Raw genomic sequence first — 27,024 nt, 5'->3', positions numbered from 1 at the left:
GGGGGGGGGGGGTCCACCTCCTAGGAGCGAGAGAGAGGGGAAGGGGGGTCCACCTCCTAGGAGCGAGAGAGAGGGGAAGGGGGGTCCACCTCCTAGGAGCGAGAGAGAGGGGAAGGGGGGTCCACCTCCTAGGAGCGAGAGAGAGGGGTCCACCTCCTAGGAGTAAGAGAGAGGGGAGGTCCACCTCCTAGAAGCGAGAGAGAGATTAGGTGGTACATATAGCTGTGCGGGCTCCACAGGTGACCTTGATTAGGGGGTACATATAGCTGTGCGGGCTCCACAGGTGACCTTGATTAGGGGGTACATATAGCTGTGCGGGCTCCACAGGTGACATTGATTAGGTGGTACATATAGCTGTGCGGGCTCCACAGACGACCTTGATTAGGTGGTACATATAGCTGTGCGGGCTCCACAGGTGACCTTGATTAGGTGGTACATATAGCTGTGCGGGCTCCACAGGTGACCTTGATTAGGTGGTACATATAGCTGTGCCGGATCCACAGACGGCCTTGATTAGGTGGTACATATAGCTGTGCGGGCTCCACAGGTGACCTTGATTAGGGGGTACATATAGCTGTGCGGGCTCCACAGGTGACCTTGATTAGGGGGTACATATAGCTGTGCCGGCTCCACAGGTGACCTTGATTAGGGGGTACATATAGCTGTGCCGGCTCCACAGGTGACCTTGATTAGGTGGTACATATAGCTGTGCGGGCTCCACAGGTGACCATGATTAGGTGGTACATATAGCTGTGCGGGCTCCACAGGTGACCTTGATTAGGTGGTACATATAGCTGTGCCGGATCCACAGACGGCCTTGATTAGGTGGTACATATAGCTGTGCGGGCTCCACAGGTGACCTTGATTAGGGGGTACATATAGCTGTGCGGGCTCCACAGGTGACCTTGATTAGGGGGTACATATAGCTGTGCCGGCTCCACAGGTGACCTTGATTAGGGGGTACATATAGCTGTGCCGGCTCCACAGGTGACCTTGATTAGGTGGTACATATAGCTGTGCCGGCTCCACAGGTGACCATGATTAGGTGGTACATATAGCTGTGCGGGCTCCACAGGTGACCTTGATTAGGGGGTACATATAGCTGTGCGGGCTCCACAGGTGACCTTGATTAGGGGGTACATATAGCTGTGCGGGCTCCACAGGTGACATTGATTAGGTGGTACATATAGCTGTGCGGGCTCCACAGACGACCTTGATTAGGTGGTACATATAGCTGTGCGGGCTCCACAGGTGACCTTGATTAGGTGGTACATATAGCTGTGCCGGCTCCACAGGTGACCATGATTAGGTGGTACATATAGCTGTGCGGGCTCCACAGGTGACCATGATTAGGTGGTACATATAGCTGTGCCGGCTCCACAGGTGACCATGATTAGGTGGTACATATAGCTGTGCCGGCTCCACAGGTGACCTTGATTAGGTGGTACATATAGCTGTGCCGGCTCCACAGACGGCCTTGATTAGGTGGTACATATAGCTGTGCGGGCTCCACAGGTGACCTCGATTAGGGGGTACATATAGCTGTGCGGGCTCCACAGGTGACCTCGATTAGGTGGTACATATAGCTGTGCGGGCTCCACAGGTGACCTCGATTAGGTGGTACATATAGCTGTGCCGGCTCCACAGGTGACCTTGATTAGGTGGTACATATAGCTGTGCCGGCTCCACAGGTGACCATGATTAGGGGGTACATATAGCTGTGCCGGCTCCAACAGGTGACCTTGATTAGGTGGTACATATAGCTGTGCGGGCTCCACAGGTGACCATGATTAGGGGGTACATATAGCTGTGCCGGCTCCAACAGGTGACCTTGATTAGGTGGTACATACAGTGGCGGAAATAATTATTTGACCCCTCGCTGATTTTGTAAGTTTGTCCAATGACAAAGAAATGAAAAGTCTCCGAACAGTATCATTTCAATGGTAGGTTTATTGTAACAGTGGCAGATAGCACATCAAAAGGAAAATCGAAAAAATAACTTTAAATAAAAGATAGCAACTGATTTGCATTTCATTGAGTGAAATAAGTATTTGAACCCCTACCAACCATTAAGAGTTCTGGCTCCCACAGAGTGGTTAGACACTTCTACTCAATTAGTCACCCTCATTAAGGACACCTGTCTTAACTAGTCACCTGTATAAAAGACACCTGTCCACAGAATCAATCAATCAAGCAGACTCCAAACTCTCCAACATGGGAAAGACCAAAGAGCTGTCCAAGGATGTCAGAGACAAAATTGTAGACCTGCACAAGGCTGGAATGGGCTACAAAACCATTAGCAAGAAGCTGGGAGAGAAGGTGACAACTGTTGGTGCGATTGTTCGAAAATGGAAGGAGCACAAAATGACCATCAATCGACCTCGCTCTGGGGCTCCACGCAAGATCTCACCTCGTGGGGTGTCAATGGTTCTGAGAAAGGTGAAAAAGCATCCTAGAACTACACGGGAGGAGTTAGTTAATGACCTCAAATTAGCAGGGACCACAGTCACCAAGAAAACCATTGGAAACACATTACACCGCAATGGATTAAAATCCTGCAGGGCTCGCAAGGTCCCCCTGCTCAGGAAGGCACATGTGCAGGCCCGTCTGAAGTTTGCCAATGAACACCTGAATGATTCAGAGAGTGACTGGGAGAAGGTGCTGTGGTCTGATGAGACCAAAATAGAGCTCTTTGGCATTAACTCAACTCGCTGTGTTTGGAGGAAGAAAAATGCTGCCTATGACCCCCAAAACACCGTCCCCACCGTCAAGCATGGGGGTGGAAACATTTTGCTTTGGGGGTGTTTTTCTGCTAAGGGCACAGGACAACTTATTCGCATAAACGGGAAAATGGACGGAGCCATGTATCGTGAAATCCTGAGCGACAACCTCCTTCCCTCTGCCAGGAAACTGAAAATGGGTCGTGGATGGGTGTTCCAGCACGACAATGACCCAAAACATACAGCAAAGGCAACAAAGGAGTGGCTCAAGAAGAAGCACATTAAGGTCATGGAGTGGCCTAGTCAGTCTCCGGACCTTAATCCAATCGAAAACCTATGGAGGGAGCTCAAGCTCAGAGTTGCACAGAGACAGCCTCGAAACCTTAGGGATTTAGAGATGATCTGCAAAGAGGAGTGGACCAACATTCCTCCTAAAATGTGCGCAAACTTGGTCATCAATTACAAGAAACGTTTGACCTCTGTGCTTGCAAACAAGGGTTTTTCCACCAAGTATTAAGTCTTTTTTTGTTAGAGGGTTCAAATACTTATTTCACTCAATGAAATGCAAATCAGTTGCTATCTTTTATTTAAAGTTATTTTTTCGATTTTCCTTTTGATGTGCTATCTGCCACTGTTACAATAAACCTACCATTGAAATGATACTGTTCTGAGACTTTTCATTTCTTTGTCATTGGACAAACTTACAAAATCAGTGAGGGGTCAAATAATTATTTCCGCCACTGTATAGCTGTGCCGGCTCCACAGGTGACCATGATTAGGAGGTACATATAGCTGTGCGGGCTCCACAGGTGACCATGATTAGGTGGTACATATAGCTATGAAGACTGCCGCAGGTGACCATGATTAGGTGGTACATATAGCTGTGCCGGCTCCACAGGTGACCTTGATTAGGGGGTACATATAGCTGTGCGGGCTCCACAGGTGACCTTGATTAGGTGGTACATATAGCTGTGCCGGCTCCACAGGTGACCATGATTAGGTGGTACATATAGCTATGAAGACTGCCGCAGGTGACCATGATAAGGTGGTACATATAGCTGGGCCGGCTCCACAGGTGACCTTGATTAGATGGTACATATAGCTGTGCGGGCTCCACAGGCGACCATGATTAGGTGGTACATATAGCTGTGCGGGCTCCACAGGTGACCATGATTAGATGGTACATATAGCTGTGCGGCTCCACAGGTGACCTTGATTAGGTGGTACATATAGCTGTGCCGGCTCCACAGGTGACCTTGATTAGGTGGTACATATAGCTGTGCCGGCTCCACAGGTGACCTTGATTAGATGGTACATATAGCTGTGCGGGCTCCACAGGTGACCTTGATTAGGGGGTACATATAGCTGTGCGGGCTCCACAGGTGACCTTGATTAGGTGGTACATATAGCTGTGCCGGCTCCACAGGTGACCTTGATTAGGTGGTACATATAGCTGTGCGGGCTCCACAGGTGACCTTGATTAGGTGGTACATATAGCTGTGTGGGCTCCACAGGTGACCATGATTAGGTGGTACATATAGCTGTGCGGGCTCCACAGGTGACCATGATTAGGTGGTACATATAGCTGTGCCGGCTCCACAGGTGACCTTGATTAGGTGGTACATATAGCTGTGCCGGCTCCACAGGTGACCTTGATTAGGTGGTACATATAGCTGTGTGGGCTCCACAGGTGACCATGATTAGGTGGTACATATAGCTGTGCGGGCTCCACAGGTGACCATGATTAGGTGGTACATATAGCTGTGCCGGCTCCACAGGTGACCTTGATTAGGTGGTACATATAGCTGTGCCGGCTCCACAGGTGACCTTGATTAGGTGGTACATATAGCTGTGCGGGCTCCACAGGTGACCTTGATTAGGGGGTACATATAGCTGTGCCGGCTCCACAGGTGACCTTGATTAGGTGGTACATATAGCTGTGCCGGCTCCACAGGTGACCTTGATTAGGTGGTACATATAGCTGTGTGGGCTCCACAGGTGACCATGATTAGGTGGTACATATAGCTGTGCGGGCTCCACAGGTGACCTTGATTAGGTGGTACATATAGCTGTGCGGCATCCACAGGTGACCATGATTAGGTGGTACATATAGCTGTGCCGGCTCCACAGGTGACCTTGATTAGGTGGTACATATAGCTGTGCCGGCTCCACAGGTGACCTTGATTAGGGGGTACATATAGCTGTGCCGGCTCCACAGGTGACCTTGATTAGGGGGTACATATAGCTGTGCCGGCTCCACAGGTGACCTTGATTAGGTGGTACATATAGCTGTGCCGGCTCCACAGGTGACCTTGATTAGGTGGTACATATAGCTGTGCGGGCTCCACAGGTGACCTTGATTAGGGGGTACATATAGCTGTGCCGGCTCCACAGGTGACCTTGATTAGGTGGTACATATAGCTGTGCCGGCTCCACAGGTGACCTTGATTAGGTGGTACATATAGCTGTGCCGGCTCCACAGGTGACCTTGATTAGGTGGTACATATAGCTGTGCCGGCTCCACAGGTGACCTTGATTAGGGGGTACATATAGCTGTGCGGGCTCCACAGGTGACCTTGATTAGGGGGTACATATAGCTGTGCGGGCTCCACAGGTGACCTTGATTAGGTGGTACATATAGCTGTGCCGGCTCCACAGGTGACCTTGATTAGGTGGTACATATAGCTGTGCGGGCTCCACAGGTGACCTTGATTAGGTGGTACATATAGCTGTGCCGGCTCCACAGGTGACCTTGATTAGGTGGTACATATAGCTGTGCGGGCTCCACAGGTGACCTTGATTAGGTGGTACATATAGCTGTGCGGGCTCCACAGGTGACCTTGATTAGGTGGTACATATAGCTGTGCCGGCTCCACAGGTGACCTTGATTAGGTGGTACATATAGCTGTGCCGGCTCCACAGGTGACATTGATTAGGTGGTACATATAGCTGTGCCGGCTCCACAGGTGACCATGATTAGGTGGTACATATAGCTGTGCGGGCTCCACAGGTGACCTTGATTAGGGGGTACATATAGCTGTGCGGGCTCCTATAGACGCCCTTTATTAGGTGGTACATATAGCTGTGCGGGCTCCACAGGTGACCTTGATTAGGTGGTACATATAGCTGTGTGGGCTCCACAGGTGACCTTTATTAGGTGGTACATATAGCTGTGCCGGCTCCACAGGTGCCCTTGATTAGGTGGTACATATAGCTGTGCGGGCTCCACAGGTGACCTTGATTAGGTGGTACATATAGCTGTGCGGGCTCCACAGGTGACCTTGATTAGGTGGTACATATAGCTGTGCGGGCTCCACAGGTGACCTTGATTAGGTGGTACATATAGCTGTGCCGGCTCCACAGGTGACCTTGATTAGGTGGTACATATAGCTGTGCGGGCTCCACAGGTGACCATGATTAGGTGGTACATATAGCTGTGCGGCTTCCACAGGTGACCATGATTAGGTGGTACATATAGCTGTGCGGGCTCCACAGGTGACCTTGATTAGGTGGTACATATAGCTGTGCGGGCTCCACAGGTGACCTTTATTAGGTGGTACATATAGCTGTGCCGGCTCCACAGGTGACCATGATTAGGTGGTACATATAGCTGTGCGGGCTCCACAGGTGACCTTGATTAGGTGGTACATATAGCTGTGCGGGCTCCACAGGTGACCATGATGAGGTGGTACATATAGCTGTGCCGGCTCCACAGGTGACCATGATTAGGTGGTACATATAGCTGTGCGGGCTCCACAGGTGACCTTGATTAGGGGGTACATATAGCTGTGCCGGCTCCACAGGTGACCTTGATTAGGTGGTACATATAGCTGTGCGGGCTCCACAGGTGACCATGATGAGGTGGTACATATAGCTGTGCCGGCTCCACAGGTGACCATGATTAGGTGGTACATATAGCTGTGCGGCTCCACAGGTGACCTTGATTAGGTGGTACATATAGCTGTGCGGGCTCCACAGGTGACCTCGATTAGGTGGTACATATAGCTGTGCCGGCTCCACAGGTGACCTTGATTAGGTGGTACATATAGCTGTGCGGGCTCCACAGGTGACCTTGATTAGGTGGTACATATAGCTGTGCCGGCTCCACAGGTGACCATGATTAGGTGGTACATATAGCTGTGCCGGCTCCACAGGTGACCTTGATTAGGTGGTACATATAGCTGTGCCGGCTCCACAGGTGACCTTGATTAGGTGGTACATATAGCTGTGCCGGCTCCACAGGTGACCTTGATTAGGTGGTGCATATAGCTGTGTGGGCTCCTATAGACGCCCTTGATTAGGTGGTACATATAGCTGTGCGGGCTCCTATAGACGCCCTTGATTAGGTGGTACATATAGCTGTGCGGGCTCCTATAGACGCCCTTTATTAGGTGGTACATATAGCCGCACGGCTCCTCTGATTGGTTGCTTGGTGCACATAGAGGTGACTAGGAGCGGAGCACTACATGTGCAGGGTTTGCTCTCCTGAATGTAGATGCCCAACGGCATAGGTAGGTATAGAGTAGGAGCTGCCTGACTGAGACCACCTTGGCGCGGGTAGGTGGGCTCAGGTGTGTTTTGATCAGAATATATTGGCTGAGAGTCTCAGATTTTATCCGATCCGAGTGCGGGCGGAGTCCGTATATAATGTCTGCATCTATTGTGTTAGTGCGTTATTGTCTGTGATATTTTCCATAGGGATTTATTGGTCAGGGGAGGTGGCGTCAAAGAATCGTCTTTAATATCCCGTGTGAAGGGAAATGTTTGTGTCGGCGCTAAAGGACATTTCAGAGCAGGCGGAGGATAGAAAGAAGCGCTCCCCCGAGCCGTAGGAGGCAATAGAATTCTGTTCATCAGGGCAGAAGGTTTGGTGGGAAAGAAGCCCGAGTGAAGATAATAAATGGAAGTTCTCCACTTCCTTGTCAATAATCGGACCTCAGCTTCAACCAAAAAAGATGGCTCCCAGTGACGTCAGGGTGGGAGGAAGAGTCCATGGCCCCGAACCGCACCCAATCCTTCCCCCTCCCCCGTCACAAATTGGTGACAAACCTGGAGGGTTTCAGGCCAGAATTCACATCTCCTCCAGAAAGAGTCCAAAAGGAGGTCAAGGGGCCCTAGAGAAGGAGGTAAGTTTGCTTCTTCATACAGGAGCCCTTACCCTGCCTGGTGTCAGAGGAATGGGATTCTATTCCACACTCTTTCTAGTGAGAAAACCACGTGGGGGATACAGAACCGTTCTCAAGCTGAGAGGTCCACACAAGGTGGAGACCATGAAGTCAGCGGTGGATCTCCTGTACAAAGGTCTGCATATAAAGGGTGCACATTATCATCGGCTTTACAGATCAAGGGACAACTTGGGTGCTTTCCATTCCAGGTACTTTTCAGGGTGTCCATGGCAACCCTCATCTTTACAAAACGGATAGTGGGATTGGTGTCGCACATAAGAGAGCGGATATTCTGATCGTACCGTACTTGACGACGTCTAATTGTAGCCCTGTCCATGCAGAGTTGTCTCTCATGTGGAACAGGTGGTGCAGGTCCAGAATAGCTCCTCAGAAGATACAACCGTTCCTGGGCATTGTCTCCCGCTCCTCAGAAGATACAACGGTTCCTGGACATTGTCTCCCGCTTCTCAGAAGATACAACCGTTCCTGGGCATTGTCTCCCGCTTCTCAGAAGATACAACCGTTCCTGGGCATTGTCTCCCGCTCCTCAGAAGATACAAAGGTTCCTGGGCATTGTCTCCCGCTCCTCAGAAGATACAACGGTTCCTGGGCATTGTCTCCCGCTCCTCAGAAGATACAAAGGTTCCTGGGCATTGTCTCCCGCTCCTCAGAAGATACAACGGTTCCTGGGCATTGTCTCCCGCTCCTCAGAAGATACAACGGTTCCTGGGCATTGTCTCCCGCTCCTCAGAAGATACAACCGTTCCTGGGCATGGTCTCCCGCTCCTCAGAAGATACAACCGTTCCTGGGCATTGTCTCCCGATCTCGGAGATCCGTTGACCCCAGACAAGGTCCAGAAGGTAAGGCCAGTAGTGCAGGGGCTGGTGGAGAGACCTTGTGTTTCGATAAGAAGGGGATGTCTGTCTCAGGAACACCCTGTATGTAGGAGAGGTGAAGGATTTAGACAAGAGGATTCTAATATCCAGTGAGACGTGTCGGGCGCTGGAATGGGGGCTATGCTCAAGAAACTTGATTCAGGGACTGCCTTGGAAAATTGTAAACCCTTAAGCGATTAGGACCGACGCCAGCCCGACGGGTTAGGGAGCTCATGTGCGGGACACAATTCTTCAGGGTTCTTGGGAATAATCGATTTGGGACAGTTCTTCAAATGTGAAGCTACCCCTGCCCAGGAACCCACCTTCAAACATATTGTCAGACCGTGGTCTGGACCATCACGGTGGTACCCAACCAGAGAATTGGAGATGGCGGCTCAGATTCTTTCACTGATAGAGGGGGAGTGTTATCCCGGTCGGCCCGGCATATCAGGGGCTTAGACTATTTTTTGAGTCGTCAGAGGGGGTGGTCCCTCAACCAGAACATTTTTTCCCATGTAGTACAGGTTTGGGGGGCCGCGTATAGATCTTTGCTACGAGACCCAACAGGAAAGTGACGTGTTTTTTTTCACTTGACCCGGGGGAAGCTCCTACAGCAGTAGATGCCTTGGGACCGGGACCTTCTCTAGGCTTTTCTTCCGCTTCAGTTGATCTCCAGGGTGTGGAAGAAAATAAGGGAGGACAGGGCAAGAGTAATGGCTCACTTGGCTGAAGCTCCTTTTGGCCAGAGATCCCTGGAGTCTTCCAGAAGTACCGACCCTCTTGAGTCAGGGTCCGATTGTTCACCCTCCTGTGAGAGGCTTTCTCCAGACGGCGTGGCTTATGAATGGTTGCTACTAGTACAGAAGGGCACCTGTCTTTGCCGATATTTAGTTATATTGTTATATTGATTATCACATCCACAAAATTGCTATCTTGTGTAGGATGTCTATTGTGGTACTTGTGGTTCGCTGCAGGCATCCTCCACCGTATGCATTTTTGCTGGGGATCGTCATTAGCAACGGGCCACAAGTGCAGGATTTGCTCCCCTATATATATATATATATATATATATATATATATATATATATATATACTGCATGTGGGTTTGAGCACGTCCTGCTTGGTTAATACCACGCCTTTGTATATATAGAGATGCCTGGAGGTGTATAAACTCTGATGTAAATCTGCCTGCTCTCCATCCCCCGGCCACATCTAGGTGCACCTGTGAGGCCTGGGCCCTACCAGCCAGTCCTGAGTGGGACTCGCAGACTCCTCCCTCCTCCCATTGCTGGCATGGTCACATGCTGGAGGTAACTGGTGAGTTGTCTGTGAGTCGGCCTCACGCTCCTGTAATTTGCCCACTGGCCCCTGGTATTGCCCACATGGCGCAGGTAGGTGAGTGTTAGGTACCGGGCTACTTGAGAAACCTTGGTGCGGTGCTGGGGCTCAGACATGTCCTCCAAGCAGGATATGTTGGCTGATCTCTCAATTTTATCATCAGTTTGAGGGTTTAGTGAGTCCGCAGAGGGCACCTGTCTGTGTTATATTAGTACAGAAGGGACTGCCTGAGCCGGATATTTCTGCCCTCTCGGAGGAGAAAACCAGTAACTACTGACTCTTCTGCTCGGGTTTGCTCTGCTTTCTTTAGTTTTTAGGTATTAGTCAGTCACACTCTTGTCAGCTTTCAGATAGGATCAGATAAAGGGTTGAACGTGCAGATTTCCACTTTGAATGTTTTCTTGGACACTAGACTGGCCTCGCGTCCTTGGGTTGTTAGGTTTTGCAGGGCCATATCTAGGGAGATTCCTGCAAAGATCTCGCGGGTCCCTCCCTGGACCTTGACTCAATGTTGCAGAGTAAAAGGTCCTTTTGAACCATTGAATAATCTCTCCATTGAGATGGTAACGTTCCAGTGTCTCTTCAGCTAGGAGGACTTCAAGCATTGTCCATCAGTCCTCCTTGTCCGTCTAAGCAGGAAGACAGAATTACGCTTGGACCAGGCCCGGCTTTTCTTCCCAAAGTGAGTTTTCAGAAAGCTCAGGAAGTAGTCCGTCCGTCCGTCCGTCTTGGAGGACGGTGGAGAAAGTCTTCCCCTCTTTCTGTACAGTTTCCAGACGGAGGAAAATGCTTCGCTAGATGGAATAGGTAGATATTGGTTCAGCTGATGTTTCCTAGTAACACAGTTTATAAGGCCGAAAATCCCTCCGTCCGTCCAGTTCGGCCTATCATCCGGCAAGTTGATCCAGAGGAAGGAAAAAAATACCCCTGTGAGGTAGAAGCCAATGGTCCTCACTTTAGGGAAAAAATTCCTTCCCGACTCCAATCAGGCATCAGAATAACTCCCTGGATCAACGACCCCTCTCTAGTAGCTATAGCCTGTAATATTATTACACTCCAGAAATACATCCAGGCCCCTCCTGAACTCTTATAGTGAACTCACCATCACCACCATAGTCTCACTGCTCTTACCGTAAAGAGTCTATAGTCTCACTGCTCTTACAGTAAAGAGTCCGTAGTCTCACTGCTCTTACAGTAAAGAGTCCATAGTCTCACCGCTCTTACAGTAAAGAGTCCATAGTCTCACTGCTCTTACAGTAAAGAGTCCATAGTCTCACTGCTCTTACAGTAGAGTCCATAGTCTCACTGCTCTTACAGTAAAGAGCCCATAGTCTCACTGCTCTTACAGTAAAGAGTCCATAGTCTCACCGCTCTTACAGTAAAGAGTCCATAGTCTCACTGCTCTTACAGTAAAGAGTCCATAGTCTCACTGCTCTTACAGTATAGAGTCCATAGTCTCACTGTTCTTACAGTAAAGAGTCCATAGTCTCACTGCTCTTACCGTAAAGAGTCCATAGTCTCACTGCTCTTACAGTATAGAGTCCATAGTCTCACCGCTCTTACAGTATAGAGTCCATAGTCTCACTGCTCTTACAGTAAAGAGTCCATAGTCTCACTGCTCTTACAGTATAGAGTCCATAGTCTCACTGTTCTTACAGTAAAGAGTCCATAGTCTCACTGCTCTTACCGTAAAGAGTCCATAGTCTCACTGCTCTTACAGTATAGAGTCCATAGTCTCACCGCTCTTACAGTATAGAGTCCATAGTCTCACTGCTCTTACAGTAAAGAGTCCATAGTCTCACTGCTCTTACAGTAAAGAGTCCATAGTCTCACTGCTCTTACCGTAAAGAGTCCATAGTCTCACTGCTCTTACAGTAAAGAGTCCATAGTCTCACTGCTCTTACAGTAAAGAGTCCATAGTCTCACTGCTCTTACAGTAAAGAGTCCATAGTCTCACCGCTCTTACAGTAAAGAGTCCATAGTCTCACCGCTCTTACAGTAAAGAGTCCATAGACTCACCGCTCTTACAGTAAAGAGTCCATAGTCTCACTGCTCTTACAGTAAAGAGTCCATAGTCTCAGTGCTCTTACAGTATAGAGTCCATAGTCTCACTGCTCTTACAGTAAAGAGTCTACAGTCTCACTGCTCTTACAGTAAAGAGTCCATAGTCTCACTGCTCTTACAGTAAAGAGTCCACAGTCTCACTGCTCTTACAGTATAGAGTCCATAGTCTCACTGCTCTTACAGTAGAGTCCATAGTCTCACTGCTCTTACAGTAAAGAGTCCATAGTCTCACTGCTCTTACAGTAAAGAGTCCATAGTCTCACTGCTCTTACAGTAAAGAGTCCATAGTCTCACTGCTCTTACAGTAAAGAGTCCATAGTCTCACTGCTCTTACAGTAAAGAGTCCATAGTCTCACTGCTCTTACAGTAAAGAGTCCATAGTCTCACTGCTCTTACAGTAAAGAGTCCATAGTCTCACTGCTCTTACAGTAAAGAGTCCATAGTCTCACTGCTCTTACAGTAAAGAGTCCATAGTCTCACTGCTCTTACAGTAAAGAGTCCATAGTCTCACTGCTCTTACAGTAAAGAGTCCATAGTCTCACTGCTCTTTCAGTAAAGAGTCCATAGTCTCACTGCTCTTTCAGTAAAGAGTCCATAGTCTCACTGCTCTTACCGTAAAGAGTCTATAGTCTCACTGCTCTTACAGTAAAGAGTCCGTAGTCTCACTGCTCTTACAGTAAAGAGTCCATAGTCTCACCGCTCTTACAGTAAAGAGTCCATAGTCTCACTGCTCTTACAGTAAAGAGTCCATAGTCTCACTGCTCTTACAGTAGAGTCCATAGTCTCACTGCTCTTACAGTAAAGAGCCCATAGTCTCACTGCTCTTACAGTAAAGAGTCCATAGTCTCACCGCTCTTACAGTAAAGAGTCCATAGTCTCACTGCTCTTACAGTAAAGAGTCCATAGTCTCACTGCTCTTACAGTATAGAGTCCATAGTCTCACTGTTCTTACAGTAAAGAGTCCATAGTCTCACTGCTCTTACCGTAAAGAGTCCATAGTCTCACTGCTCTTACAGTATAGAGTCCATAGTCTCACCGCTCTTACAGTATAGAGTCCATAGTCTCACTGCTCTTACAGTAAAGAGTCCATAGTCTCACTGCTCTTACAGTATAGAGTCCATAGTCTCACTGTTCTTACAGTAAAGAGTCCATAGTCTCACTGCTCTTACCGTAAAGAGTCCATAGTCTCACTGCTCTTACAGTATAGAGTCCATAGTCTCACCGCTCTTACAGTATAGAGTCCATAGTCTCACTGCTCTTACAGTAGAGTCCATAGTCTCAGTGCTCTTACAGTAAAGAGTCCATAGTCTCACTGCTCTTACAGTAAAGAGTCCATAGTCTCACTGCTCTTACAGTAAAGAGTCCATAGTCTCACTGCTCTTACAGTAAAGAGTCCATAGTCTCACTGCTCTTACAGTATAGAGTCCATAGTCTCACTGCTCTTACAGTATAGAGTCCATAGTCTCACTGCTCTTACAGTATAGAGTCCATAGTCTCACTGCTCTTACAGTAAAGAGTCCATAGTCTCACTGCTCTTACAGTAAAGAGTCCACAGTCTCACTGCTCTTACAGTAAAGAGTCCATAGTCTCACTGCTCTTACAGTATAGAGTCCATAGTCTCACTGCTCTTACAGTAAAGAGTCCATAGTCTCACTGCTCTTTCAGTAAAGAGTCCATAGTCTCACTGCTCTTTCAGTAAAGAGTCCATAGTCTCACTGCTCTTTCAGTAAAGAGTCCATAGTCTCACTGCTCTTTCAGTAAAGAGTCCATAGTCTCACTGCTCTTTCAGTAAAGAGTCCATAGTCTCACTGCTCTTTCAGTAAAGAGTCCATAGTCTCACTGCTCTTTCAGTAAAGAGTCCATAGTCTCACTGCTCTTTCAGTAAAGAGTCCATAGTCTCACTGCTCTTTCAGTAAAGAGTCCATAGTCTCACTGCTCTTACAGTAAAGAGTCCATAGTCTCACCGCTCTTACAGTAAAGAGTCCATAGTCTCACTGCTCTTACAGTAAAGAGTCCATAGTCTCACTGCTCTTACAGTATAGAGTCCATAGTCTCACTGCTCTTACAGTAAAGAGTCCATAGTCTCACTGCTCTTACAGTATGGAGTCCATAGTCTCACTGCTCTTACAGTAAAGAATCCTCTTCTATGTTTGTGTACAAACCTTCTTTCCTCCAGACGCAGAGGATGTCCCCTTGTCACAGTCCTGGGGATAAATAGATGATGGGATAGATCTCTGTACTGACCCCTGATATATTTATACATAGTAATTAGATCTCCCCTCAGTCGTCTTTTTTACCCTAATGTTGATAATCTTTCAGGGTACTGTAGTTGCCCCATTCCAGTTATTACTTTAGTTGCCCTCCTCTGGACCCTCTCCAGCTCTGCTATGTCTGCCTTGTTCACAGGAGCCCAGTACACGGTCCTCCATGTCTGGTCTGACCAGTGACTATGTCCCGTCCACCCACTGGATGGACGGCTCGTTTGACCAGGGCAGCGTCCACTTCTTGGTGGAGAAGGTAGAAGCAGCTGCTTGGAGATCTGCACTGGATCTCTGCTGCTTCTGACCTTTCCTTCAGTGTAAAGTATTACAAGCGGTCGTCCCTCTGGGATTGCTCCTGGTGCGGTCATAGGACGATGGGAAAAATGATAATTCCACTCGCCGGAGTCCATGACACCCCTTCTAATTCCCGCCCTGTTATGATGCTGTTGGTAGAATAAAGGTTAATCATCCTAGAAGTGAGACGGAAGGAACGGTTCACGGAGAAGGTGGATGGAACGTGGAGGTGACCGCGCTCTTCTCTGCAGCTCTCCTGGGAGGTGGAGCCCTTCCCGGTTTGGAAAAATTTTGTTTCACATAAACATTGCCACGGATCTGAGAGTTGGATCTTGGTGTGAAAAATGCAGAGAAATCCATGTGTGAACATCTAATCTCGAGGTGGAGCCACGGCGCAGCTCACAGGGTTCACTTTCTTTTTCTTAGGAGGCCAAGTTTGTCGTTGTCCTTGAAGAAGACTTGGACGTTTCTGTGGATTTCTTCAGGTAAATGTAACGGCTTTGCGCGGTGATGCTGTAGTGCGCGGTGATGCTGTAGTGCGCGGTGATGCTGTAGTGCGCGGTGATGCTGTAGTGTGCGGTGATGCTGTAGTGTGCGGTGGCTCTGCGCGGTGATGCTGCGGCTCTGCGCGGTGATGCTGTAGTGTGGTGGCTCTGTGCGCGATGATGCTGTAGTGTGGTGGCTCTGTGCGCGGTGATGCTGCGGCTCTGCGCGGTGATGCTGTAGTGTGCGGTGATGCTGTAGTATGCGGTAATGCTGTAGTACGCGGTGATGCTGTAGTACGCGGTGATGCTGTAGTACGCGGTGATGCTGTAGTACGCGGTGATGCTGTAGTACGCGGTGATGCTGTAGTACGCGGTGATGCGGTAGTGTGGTGGTTCTGTGCGCGGTGATGCTGTAGTGTGGTGGCTCTGTGCGCGGTGATGCGGTAGTGTGGTGGCTCTGTGCGCGTTGATGCGGTAGTGTGGTGGTGCTGTAGTGTGGTGGCTCTGTGCGCGGTGATGCTGTAGTGTGGTGGCTCTGTGCGCGATGATGCTGTAGTGTGGTGGGTCTGTGCGCGGTGATGCGGTAGTACGCGATGATGCTGTAGTGTGCAGCGGCTCTGCGCGCTGATGCGGTAGTACGCGGTGATGCTGTAGTGTGGTGGCTCTGTGCGCGGTGATGCTGTAGTGTGTGGTGATGCTGTAGTGTGGTGGCTCTGTGCGCGGTGATGCTGTAGTGTGCTGTGGCTCTGTGCGCGGTGATGCGGTAGTGTGCTGTGGCTCTGTGCGCAGTGATGCGGTAGTACGCGGTGATGCTGTAGTGTGCAGCGGCTCTGCGCGCGGTGATGCTGTAGTGTGCAGCGGCTCTGCGCGCTGATGCGGTAGTACGCGGTGATGCTGTAGTGTGCAGCGGCTCTGCGCGCGGTGATGCTGTAGTGTGCAGCGGCTCTGCGCGCTGATGCGGTAGTACGCGGTGATGCTGTAGTGCGGTGGCTCTGTGCGCGGTGATGCTGTAGTGCGGTGGCTCTGCGCGGTGATGCTGTAGTGTGGTGGCTCTGTGCGCGATGATGCTGTAGTGTGCAGCGGCTCTGCGCGCTGATGCGGTAGTACGCGGTGATGCTGTAGTGCGGTGGCTCTGTGCGCGGTGATGCTGTAGTGTGCTGTGGCTCTGTGATGCTGTAGTGTGCTGTGGCTCTGTGCGCGGTGATGCTGTAGTGTGGTGGCTCTGTGCGCGATGATGCTGTAGTGTGGTGGCTCTGTGCGCGGTGATGCGGTAGTATGCGGTGATGCTGTAGTGTGGTGGCTCTGTGCGCGATGATGCTGTAGTGTGCAGCGGCTCTGCGCGCTGATGCGGTAGTACGCGGTGATGCTGTAGTGCGGTGGCTCTGTGCGCGGTGATGCTGTAGTGTGCTGTGGCTCTGTGATGCTGTAGTGTGCTGTGGCTCTGTGCGCGGTGATGCTGTAGTGTGGTGGCTCTGTGCGCGGTGATGCTGTAGTGTGGTGGCTCTGTGCGCGATGATGCTGTAGTGTGGTGGCTCTGTGCGCGATGATGCTGTAGTGTGCTGTGGCTCTGTGCGCGGTGATGCTGTAGTGTGCTGTGGCTCTGTGCGCGGTGATGCTGTAGTGTGGTGGCTCTGTGCGCGGTGATGCTGTAGTGTGCTGTGGCTCTGTGCGCGGTGATGCTGTAGTGTGGTGGCTCTGTGCGCGATGATGCTGTAGTGTGGTGGCTCTGTGCGCGGTGATGCGGTAGTACGCGATGATGCTGTAGTGTGCAGCGGCTCTGCGCGCTGATGCGGTAGTACACGGTGATGCTGTAGTGTGGTGGCTCTGTGCGCGGTGATGCTGTAGTGTGGTGGCTCTGTGCGCGGTGATGCTGTAGTGTGGTGGCTCTGTGCGCGGTGATGCTGTAGTGTGGTGGCTCTGTGCGCGGTGATGCTGTAGTGTGCAGCGGCTCTGCGCGGTGATGCGGTAGTATGCGGTGATGCTGTAGTGTGCAGCGGCTCTGCGCGGTGATGCGGTAGTATGCGGTGATGCTGTAGTGTGCTGTGGCTCTGTGCGCGGTGATGCGGTAGTACGCGGTGATGCTGTAGTGTGCAGCGGCTCTGCGCGGTGATGCGGTAGTGTGTGGTGATGCGGTAGTGTGCTGTGGCTCTGTGCGCGGTGATGCGGTAGTGTGTGGTGATGCGGTAGTGTGCAGCGGCTCTGCGCGCTGATGCGGTAGTGTGTGGTGATGCGGTAGTGTGCTGTGGCTCTGTACGCGGTGATGCTGTAGTGTGCTGTGGCTCTGTGCACGGTGATGCTGTAGTGTGCTGTGGCTCTGTGCGCGGTGATGCTGTAGTGTGGTGGCTCTGTGCGCGATGATGCTGTAGTGTGGTGGCTCTGTGCGCGATGATGCTGTAGTGTGGTGGCTCTGTACGCGGTGATGCTGTAGTGTGCTGTGGCTCTGTACGCGGTGATGCTGTAGTGTGGTGGCTCTGTGCGCGGTGATGCTGTAGTGTGGTGGCTCTGTGCGCGATGATGCTGTAGTGTGGTGGCTCTGTGCGCGATGATGCTGTAGTGTGGTGGCTCTGTGCGCGGTGATGCGGTAGTACGCGATGATGCTGTAGTGTGCAGCGGCTCTGCGCGCTGATGCGGTAGTACGCGGTGATGCTGTAGTGTGGTGGCTCTGTGCGCGGTGATGCTGTAGTGTGCTGTGGCTCTGTGCGCGGTGATGCTGTAGTGTGCTGTGGCTCTGTGCGCGGTGATGCTGTAGTGTGGTGGCTCTGTGCGCGGTGATGCTGTAGTGTGCTGTGGCTCTGTGCGCGGTGATGCTGTAGTGTGGTGGCTCTGTGCGCGGTGATGCGGTAGTACGCGATGATGCTGTAGTGTGCAGCGGCTCTGCGCGCTGATGCGGTAGTACGCGGTGATGCTGTAGTGTGGTGGCTCTGTGCGCGGTGATGCTGTAGTGTGCTGTGGCTCTGTGCGCGGTGATGCTGTAGTGTGCTGTGGCTCTGTGCGCGGTGATGCTGTAGTGTGCTGTGGCTCTGTGCGCGGTGATGCTGTAGTGTGGTGGCTCTGCGCGATGATGCTGTAGTGTGGTGGCTCTGTGCGCGGTGATGCGGTAGTACGCGATGATGCTGTAGTGTGCAGCGGCTCTGCGCGCTGATGCGGTAGTACACGGTGATGCTGTAGTGTGGTGGCTCTGTGCGCGGTGATGCTGTAGTGTGGTGTCTCTGTGCGCGGTGATGCTGTAGTGTGGTGGCTCTGTGCGCGGTGATGCTGTAGTGTGGTGGCTCTGTGCGCGGTGATGCTGTAGTGTGCAGCGGCTCTGCGCGGTGATGCGGTAGTATGCGGTGATGCTGTAGTGTGCAGCGGCTCTGCGCGGTGATGCGGTAGTATGCGGTGATGCTGTAGTGTGCAGCGGCTCTGCGCGGTGATGCGGTAGTGTGTGGTGATGCGGTAGTGTGCTGTGGCTCTGTGCGCGGTGATGCGGTAGTGTGTGGTGATGCGGTAGTGTGCAGCGGCTCTGCGCGCTGATGCGGTAGTGTGTGGTGATGCGGTAGTGTGCTGTGGCTCTGTACGCGGTGATGCTGTAGTGTGCTGTGGCTCTGTGCACGGTGATGCTGTAGTGTGCTGTGGCTCTGTACGCGGTGATGCTGTAGTGTGGTGGCTCTGTGCGCGGTGATGCTGTAGTGTGGTGGCTCTGTGCGCGGTGATGCTGTAGTGTGCAGCGGCTCTGCGCGGTGATGCGGTAGTGTGCTGTGGCTCTGTGCGCGGTGATGCGGTAGTGTGTGGTGATGCGGTAGTGTGCTGTGGCTCTGTGCGCGGTGATGCTGTAGTGTGCTGTGGCTCTGTACGCGGTGATGCTGTAGTGTGGTGGCTCTGTGCGCGCTGATGCTGTAGTGTGGTGGCTCTGTGAGCGGTGATGCGGTAGTACGCGCTGATGCTGTAGTGTGGTGGCTCTGTGCGCGGTGATGCTGTAGTGTGGTGGCTCTGTGCGCGGTGATGCGGTAGTACGCGCTGATGCTGTAGTGTGGTGGCTCTGTGCGCGGTGATGCGGTAGTGTGTGATGATGCTGTAGTGTGGTGGCTCTGTGCGCGGTGATGCGGTAGTATGCGGTGATGCTGTAGTGTGCAGCGGCTCTGCGCGGTGATGCGGTAGTATGCGGTGATGCTGTAGTGTGCTGTGGCTCTGTGCGCGGTGATGCGGTAGTACGCGGTGATGCTGTAGTGTGCAGCGGCTCTGCGCGGTGATGCGGTAGTGTGTGGTGATGCGGTAGTGTGCTGTGGCTCTGTGCGCGGTGATGCGGTAGTGTGTGGTGATGCGGTAGTGTGCAGCGGCTCTGCGCGCTGATGCGGTAGTGTGTGGTGATGCGGTAGTGTGCTGTGGCTCTGTACGCGGTGATGCTGTAGTGTGCTGTGGCTCTGTGCACGGTGATGCTGTAGTGTGCTGTGGCTCTGTACGCGGTGATGCTGTAGTGTGGTGGCTCTGTGCGCGGTGATGCTGTAGTGTGGTGGCTCTGTGCGCGGTGATGCTGTAGTGTGGTGGCTCTGTGCGCGATGATGCTGTAGTGTGGTGGCTCTGTGCGCGATGATGCTGTAGTGTGGTGGCTCTGTGCGCGGTGATGCGGTAGTACGCGATGATGCTGTAGTGTGCAGCGGCTCTGCGCGCTGATGCGGTAGTACGCGGTGATGCTGTAGTGTGGTGGCTCTGTGCGCGGTGATGCTGTAGTGTGCTGTGGCTCTGTGCGCGGTGATGCTGTAGTGTGCTGTGGCTCTGTGCGCGGTGATGCTGTAGTGTGGTGGCTCTGTGCGCGGTGATGCGGTAGTGTGTGGTGATGCGGTAGTGTGCAGCGGCTCTGCGCGCTGATGCGGTAGTGTGTGGTGATGCGGTAGTGTGCTGTGGCTCTGTGCGCGGTGATGCTGTAGTGTGCTGTGGCTCTGTGCGCGGTGATGCTGTAGTGTGCTGTGGCTCTGTACGCGGTGATGCTGTAGTGTGGTGGCTCTGTGCGCGGTGATGCTGTAGTGTGGTGGCTCTGTGCGCGGTGATGCTGTAGTGTGCAGCGGCTCTGCGCGGTGATGCGGTAGTGTGCTGTGGCTCTGTGCGCGGTGATGCGGTAGTGTGTGGTGATGCGGTAGTGTGCTGTGGCTCTGTGCGCGGTGATGCTGTAGTGTGCTGTGGCTCTGTACGCGGTGATGCTGTAGTGTGGTGGCTCTGTGAGCGGTGATGCGGTAGTACGCGCTGATGCTGTAGTGTGGTGGCTCTGTGCGCGGTGATGCTGTAGTGTGGTGGCTCTGTGCGCGGTGATGCGGTAGTACGCGCTGATGCTGTAGTGTGGTGGCTCTGTGCGCGGTGATGCGGTAGTGTGTGATGATGCTGTAGTGTGGTGGCTCTGTGCGCGGTGATGCGGTAGTGTGTGATGATGCTGTAGTGTGGTGGCTCTGTGCGCGGTGATGCGGTAGTATGCGGTGATGCTGTAGTGTGCAGCGGCTCTGCGCGGTGATGCGGTAGTATGCGGTGATGCTGTAGTGTGCTGTGGCTCTGTGCGCGGTGATGCGGTAGTACGCGGTGATGCTGTAGTGTGCAGCGGCTCTGCGCGGTGATGCGGTAGTGTGTGGTGATGCGGTAGTGTGCTGTGGCTCTGTGCGCGGTGATGCGGTAGTGTGTGGTGATGCGGTAGTGTGCAGCGGCTCTGCGCGCTGATGCGGTAGTGTGTGGTGATGCGGTAGTGTGCTGTGGCTCTGTACGCGGTGATGCTGTAGTGTGCTGTGGCTCTGTGCACGGTGATGCTGTAGTGTGGTGGCTCTGTGCGCGGTGATGCTGTAGTGTGGTGGCTCTGTGCGCGGTGATGCTGTAGTGCGGTGGCTCTGTGCGCGGTGATGCTGTAGTGTGGTGGCTCTGTGCGCGGTGATGCTGTAGTGTGGTGGCTCTGTGCGCGGTGATGCTGTAGTGTGGTGGCTCTGTGCGCGGTGATGCTGTAGTGTGGTGGCTCTGTGCGCGATGATGCTGTAGTGTGGTGGCTCTGTGCGCGGTGATGCTGTAGTGTGGTGGCTCTGTGCGCGGTGATGCTGTAGTGTGGTGGCTCTGTGCGCGGTGATGCTGTAGTGTGCTGTGGCTCTGTGCGCGGTGATGCTGTAGTGTGCTGTGGCTCTGTGCGCGGTGATGCTGTAGTGTGGTGGCTCTGTGCGCGGTGATGCTGTAGTGTGCTGTGGCTCTGTGCGCGGTGATGCTGTAGTGTGCTGTGGCTCTGTGCGCGGTGATGCTGTAGTGTGGTGGCTCTGTGCGCGGTGATGCGGTAGTACGCGATGATGCTGTAGTGTGCAGCGGCTCTGCGCGCTGATGCGGTAGTACGCGGTGATGCTGTAGTGTGCTGTGGCTCTGTGCGCGGTGATGCTGTAGTGTGCTGTGGCTCTGTGCGCGGTGATGCTGTAGTGTGCTGTGGCTCTGTGCGCGGTGATGCTGTAGTGTGCTGTGGCTCTGTGCGCGGTGATGCTGTAGTGTGGTGGCTCTGTGCGCGGTGATGCTGTAGTGTGCTGTGGCTCTGTGCGCGGTGATGCTGTAGTGTGGTGGCTCTGTGCGCGATGATGCTGTAGTGTGCAGCGGCTCTGCGCGCTGATGCGGTAGTACACGGTGATGCTGTAGTGTGGTGGCTCTGTGCGCGGTGATGCTGTAGTGTGGTGGCTCTGTGCGCGGTGATGCTGTAGTGTGGTGGCTCTGTGCGCGGTGATGCTGTAGTGTGGTGGCTCTGTGCGCGGTGATGCTGTAGTGTGCAGCGGCTCTGCGCGGTGATGCGGTAGTATGCGGTGATGCTGTAGTGTGCAGCGGCTCTGCGCGGTGATGCGGTAGTATGCGGTGATGCTGTAGTGTGCAGCGGCTCTGCGCGCTGATGCGGTAGTGTGTGGTGATGCGGTAGTGTGCTGTGGCTCTGTACGCGGTGATGCTGTAGTGTGGTGGCTCTGTGCGCGGTGATGCTGTAGTGTGGTGGCTCTGTGCGCGGTGATGCTGTAGTGTGGTGGCTCTGTGCGCGGTGATGCTGTAGTGTGCAGCGGCTCTGCGCGGTGATGCGGTAGTGTGCTGTGGCTCTGTGCGCGGTGATGCGGTAGTGTGTGGTGATGCTGTAGTGTGCTGTGGCTCTGTGCGCGGTGATGCGGTAGTGTGTGGTGATGCTGTAGTGTGCTGTGGCTCTGTGCGCGGTGATGCTGTAGTGTGCTGTGGCTCTGTACGCGGTGATGCTGTAGTGTGGTGGCTCTGTGCGCGCTGATGCTGTAGTGTGGTGGCTCTGTGCGCGGTGATGCGGTAGTACGCGCTGATGCTGTAGTGTGGTGGCTCTGTGCGCGGTGATGCTGTAGTGTGGTGGCTCTGTGCGCGGTGATGCGGTAGTACGCGCTGATGCTGTAGTGTGGTGGCTCTGTGCGCGGTGATGCGGTAGTGTGTGATGATGCTGTAGTGTGGTGGCTCTGTGCGCGGTGATGCGGTAGTGTGTGATGATGCTGTAGTGTGGTGGCTCTGTGCGCGGTGATGCGGTAGTACGCGGTGATGCTGTAGTGTGCAGCGGCTCTGCGCGGTGATGCGGTAGTACGCGGTGATGCTGTAGTGTGCAGCGGCTCTGCGCGGTGATGCGGTAGTACGCGGTGATGCTGTAGTGTGCAGCGGCTCTGCGCGGTGATGCGGTAGTACGCGGTGATGCTGTAGTGCAGGGATGCACAACCTGCGGCCCTCCAGCTGTTGTAGAACTACAACTCCCCCCATGCCCTGCTGTAGGCTGATAGCTGTAAGCTATCCAGGCATGCTGGGAGTTGTAGTTCTGCAACAGCTGGAGGGCCGCAGGTGGAGCCTCCCTGCTGTAGTGATGCTGTCATTCAGCGCTGACTGTTCGGGGGTCTTGTCGCTCCGCAGCTTCCTCAGTCAGACCATCCACCTCCTGGAGGAGGACGACTCCCTGTATTGCATCTCTGCCTGGAACGATCAGGTGTGTGCCGCTCCGTCTGCAGACTCCAGGAGGCGCTATGCTGCAGATGGTGACCCCCGCTGCTTCTCTCCGTGTTTCAGGGGTACGAGCATACGGCAGAGGACCCGTCCCTCATTTATAGGGTGGAAACCATGCCGGGTCTGGGCTGGGTGCTGCGGAAGAGCCTATACAAGGATGAACTGGAGCCAAAATGGCCGACTCCAGAGAAGGTAGGGGGCAGTAATGGCCTGTGGTACCGGTGTGGGGGACGGCACAGTGTGACCCGAGTCTTCTCCCCCGCAGCTGTGGGACTGGGATATGTGGATGCGGATGCCGGAGCAGAGGAAGGGGCGCGAGTGCCTGATCCCCGATGTCTCCAGGTCCTATCACTTCGGGATCGTAGGGCTCAACATGAACGGGTATTTCCATGTGAGTGTCAGGGTGCGGGGTAAAGGTCACCCCCCTCCGGCTGTGCCCCTCCCCCCACGGTTCCTCCCCTCAGGCTGTGCCCCTCCCCCCCAGGGTTCCTCCCCTCAGGCTGTGCCCCTCCCTCCTCAGACCCCTTATTACAGGTGCGGAGTTCCTCCCCTCAGGCTGTGCCCCTCCCCCCCAGGGTTCCTCCCCTCAGGCTGTGCCCCTCCCCCCCAGGGTTCCCCCCCCCCTCAGGCTCTGCCCCTCCCCCCCAGAGTTCCTCCCCCTCAGGCTGTGCCCCTCCCTCCTCAGACCCCTTATTACAGGTGCGGGGTTCCTCCCCTCAGGCTGTGCCCCTCCCCCCCAGGGTTCCTCCCCTCAGGCTGTGCCCCTCCCTCCTCAGACCCCTTATTACAGGTGCGGGGTTCCTCCCCCCAGGCTGTGCCCCTCCCCCAGGGTTCCTTCCCTCAGGCTGTGCCCCTCCCCCCAGACTCATTACAGGTGCGGAGTTCCTCCCCTCAGGCTGTGCCCCTCCCCCCCAGGGTTCCTCCCCTCAGGCTGTGCCCCTCCCCCCCAGGGTTCCCCCCCCTCAGGCTCTGCCCCTCCCCCCCAGAGTTCCTCCCCCTCAGGCTGTGCCCCTCCCTCCTCAGACCCCTTATTACAGGTGCAGGGTTCCTCCCCTCAGGCTGTGCCCCTCTTCCCCCCCAGGGTTCCTCCCCTCAGGCTGTGCCCCTCCCCCCCAGGGTTCCTCCCCTCAGGCTGTGCCCCTCCCCCCAGGGTTCCTCCCCTCAGGCTGTGCCCCTCCCCCCCTCAGGCTGTGCTCCTCCCCTCAGGCTGTGCCCCTCCCCCCAGGGTTTATCCCCCTCAGGCTGTGCCCCTCCCCCCAGGATTCCTCCCCTCAGGCTCTGCCCCTCCCCCCCAGGATTCCTCCCCTCAGGCTCTGCCCCTCCCCCCCAGGGTTTATCCCCCTCAGGCTGTGCCCCTCCCCCAGGGTTCCTCCCCTCAGGCTGTGCCCCTCCCCCCAGACTCATTACAGGTGTGGAGTTCCTCCCCTCAGGCTGTGCCCCTCCCCCCCTCAGGCTGTGCTCCTCCCCTCAGGCTGTGCCCCTCCCCCCAGGGTTTATCCCCCTCAGGCTGTGCCCCTCCCCCCCAGGGTTCCTCCCCTCAGGCTGTGCCCCTCCCCCCAGGATTCCTCCCCTCAGGCTCTGCCCCTCCCCCCCAGGGTTCCTCCCCTCAGGCTGTGCCCCTCCCCCCAGGGTTTATCCCCCTCAGGCTGTGCCCCTCCCCCCCAGGGTTCCTCCCCTCAGGCTGTGCCCCTCCCCCCAGGATTCCTCCCCTCCGGCTCTGCCCCTCCCCCCCAGGGTTCCTCCCCTCAGGCTGTGCCCCTCTTCCCCCCCAGGGTTCCTCCCCTCAGGCTGTGCCCCTCCCCCCAGGATTCCTCCCCTCAGGCTGTGCCCCTCCCCCCAGGGTTCCTCCCCTCAGGCTCTGCCCCTCCCCCTCAGGCTGACCCCACTTCCTCTCCTGACTTTCTATTGTACTTCTTGGACTGTGATTCCTATCATCTTCGGTCTGTTTGGATGATGGGCGCCGCTCCTGTGATGACCCCTGGATTTTTCTTTTACAGGAAGCTTATTTTAAAAAACACAAGTTCAACACTGTTCCGAACGTGCAGCTGACGAATGTGGAAAGGTGGGTTGTGCGCTCTGCGGTACCTCGGACATGTGATGGCGGGTGGGTTTTGGATCGCCTCTTCTTGTGCACCAAGCACCGTAACGCGGGGCTGCACTACGTTGAGTGCCTCCAGGGCCCCCCGGAGTCCTGGCTCATGGTGGGTGCGTGTAGCGACTGCCGTGTAACGCTTTGTCTTTGTTTGCAGCCTGAGGAAGGACGCCTACGAGGCAGAGGTGCAGCGGCTCCTCAGGTTGGTGGCTTCTGTGGCCTCGCTGGTTGGTTTGTCTCTGTGCTCATTGGGCTCTGCTTCTTCCAGTCAGGCCGAGGTGCTGGATCACTCCAAGGACCCTTGTGAGGACTCCTTCATCCCAGACACAGAAGGGAAGACCTACGTCATGTACATCCGTATGGAGCAGAAAGCAGATTTCACCACCTGGTCTCAGCTGGCAAAGGTGCCCGATCCACCGTGTACTTACTGACCCCCATCCCACTTCTCATGAGATGTGGGGCCCGCTGCACAGGGATAGACGCCCTCTGAGGGCCACTCTGTAACATCTAGTGTACTGACATCACATCATGGTCCTCATCCGTGTGCAGGACGAGTGATGGCCGCTTCCAGGAGAGGTGGGCCTCATGGCGCGTGTCCGGTGCACTGCTAGCACCTGGTTTCTTTTCTCTTCTCAGTGTCTTCACATTTGGGACCTTGATGTAAGAGGGAACCACAAGGGACTCTGGCGCCTTTTCCGAAAGAGGAACCATTTTTTGGTGGTTGGATTCCCATCTTCTCCTTACTCGTGAGTATTGCTCCCCCCCCCCCCCCCTTCGCAGTCTACAAAGTCCAGGGTGGGTCCTTTTCCTTCCATTAGGTCAGTCTACAGTGTTCCCCTAAGGTAAGTGGCCGCTGCAGCCTCCGTGTTTTGGTGCCCCTGTCCTGGCCGAGTGCTTGAATGCGAGCAGTGGGCGTCCAGGGCAGCGGCAGCCATCTTCATAGTGGAGAGCTCAATGTCAGGTTGCTCCTTCACTCCATACGTTGGCCTCCAGTCAGGACTTCTGCGTCACAGTCCGCCGGTGCCAGGGGGGCAGCAGCTCAATCCTCTCCCCTGTGTTGTAGGAGTAAGAAGCCCCCATCCGTGACCCCGATTTACCTGGAGCCTCCACCCAAAGAAGATGCTGCTGGGGTTGACCAGTCCTGACGCTCGGCCATCACCGTCTTCCAACAAGCCGTCCTGTTGCCTATATCTGACGCCGGTCTTGAGGAAAGTCCTGTGACATTTGCACGTGGCGCCCCAGCGAGCGGTTCTGCTTGTAGCATTTTCTACATTGACTACTTGGGTTTATCCACTGGAAGCCTCAGCGGAGAATGACCGCGCCGCGATCCCTGTCATCAAGGGTGACTGGTTTGGACTGAATCAGAGGAAATTTCTAACCTCCTGTTTAAAGTTCTTTTTATTTTTTTTGCTATTTTGAATTTTAATTTGTGAAATTATTTATTGATGATCAGCCTGAACATCCCGTCCTTGTGTGATTGTGAGTAAGATGAGACCTGAGGGCGGCTGTGGTCTGTCCTCGTGTGTGATGACGAGGTGAGGGCGGCTGTGGTCTGTCCTCGTGTGTGATGACGAGGTGAGGGCGGCTGTGGTCCGTCCTCGTGTGTGATGTCGAGGTGAGGGCGGCTGTGGTCCGTCCTCGTGTGTGATGACGAGGTGAGGGCGGCTGTGGTCCGTCCTTGTGTGTGATGACGAGGTGAGGGCGGCTGTGGTCTGTCCTCGTGTGTGATGACGAGGTGAGGGCGGCTGTGGTCCGTCCTCGTGTGTG

General features: G+C 54.0%; 1 protein-coding gene across 3 annotated transcripts in view; it reads left to right on the top strand.

Moving 5' to 3' along the window:
• The window catches only part of POMGNT1 (protein O-linked mannose N-acetylglucosaminyltransferase 1 (beta 1,2-)), a 49,063-nt gene extending 22,389 nt beyond the window's left edge, over positions 1-26,674 (top strand). For all 3 annotated transcript variants that reach the window (XM_040407018.1, XM_040407019.1, XM_040407020.1), the window contains 9 exons: positions 15,145-15,203; positions 23,076-23,148; positions 23,229-23,357; positions 23,431-23,556; positions 25,163-25,227; positions 25,415-25,459; positions 25,526-25,661; positions 25,894-26,003; positions 26,321-26,674. In XM_040407018.1, the coding sequence (XP_040262952.1) occupies positions 15,145-15,203; positions 23,076-23,148; positions 23,229-23,357; positions 23,431-23,556; positions 25,163-25,227; positions 25,415-25,459; positions 25,526-25,661; positions 25,894-26,003; positions 26,321-26,402 (825 nt within the window). In that variant the 3' untranslated portion in view covers positions 26,403-26,674. The remainder of the gene's footprint in view (positions 1-15,144; positions 15,204-23,075; positions 23,149-23,228; positions 23,358-23,430; positions 23,557-25,162; positions 25,228-25,414; positions 25,460-25,525; positions 25,662-25,893; positions 26,004-26,320) is intronic.
• The last annotated feature ends 350 nt before the right edge of the window (positions 26,675-27,024 follow it).

Source organism: Bufo bufo, chromosome 9, assembly GCF_905171765.1.
Source record: "Bufo bufo chromosome 9, aBufBuf1.1, whole genome shotgun sequence".
In the NCBI taxonomy this organism is placed as follows: domain Eukaryota; kingdom Metazoa; phylum Chordata; class Amphibia; order Anura; family Bufonidae; genus Bufo; species Bufo bufo.
This window is presented reverse-complemented; position numbering and strand designations above follow the sequence as displayed.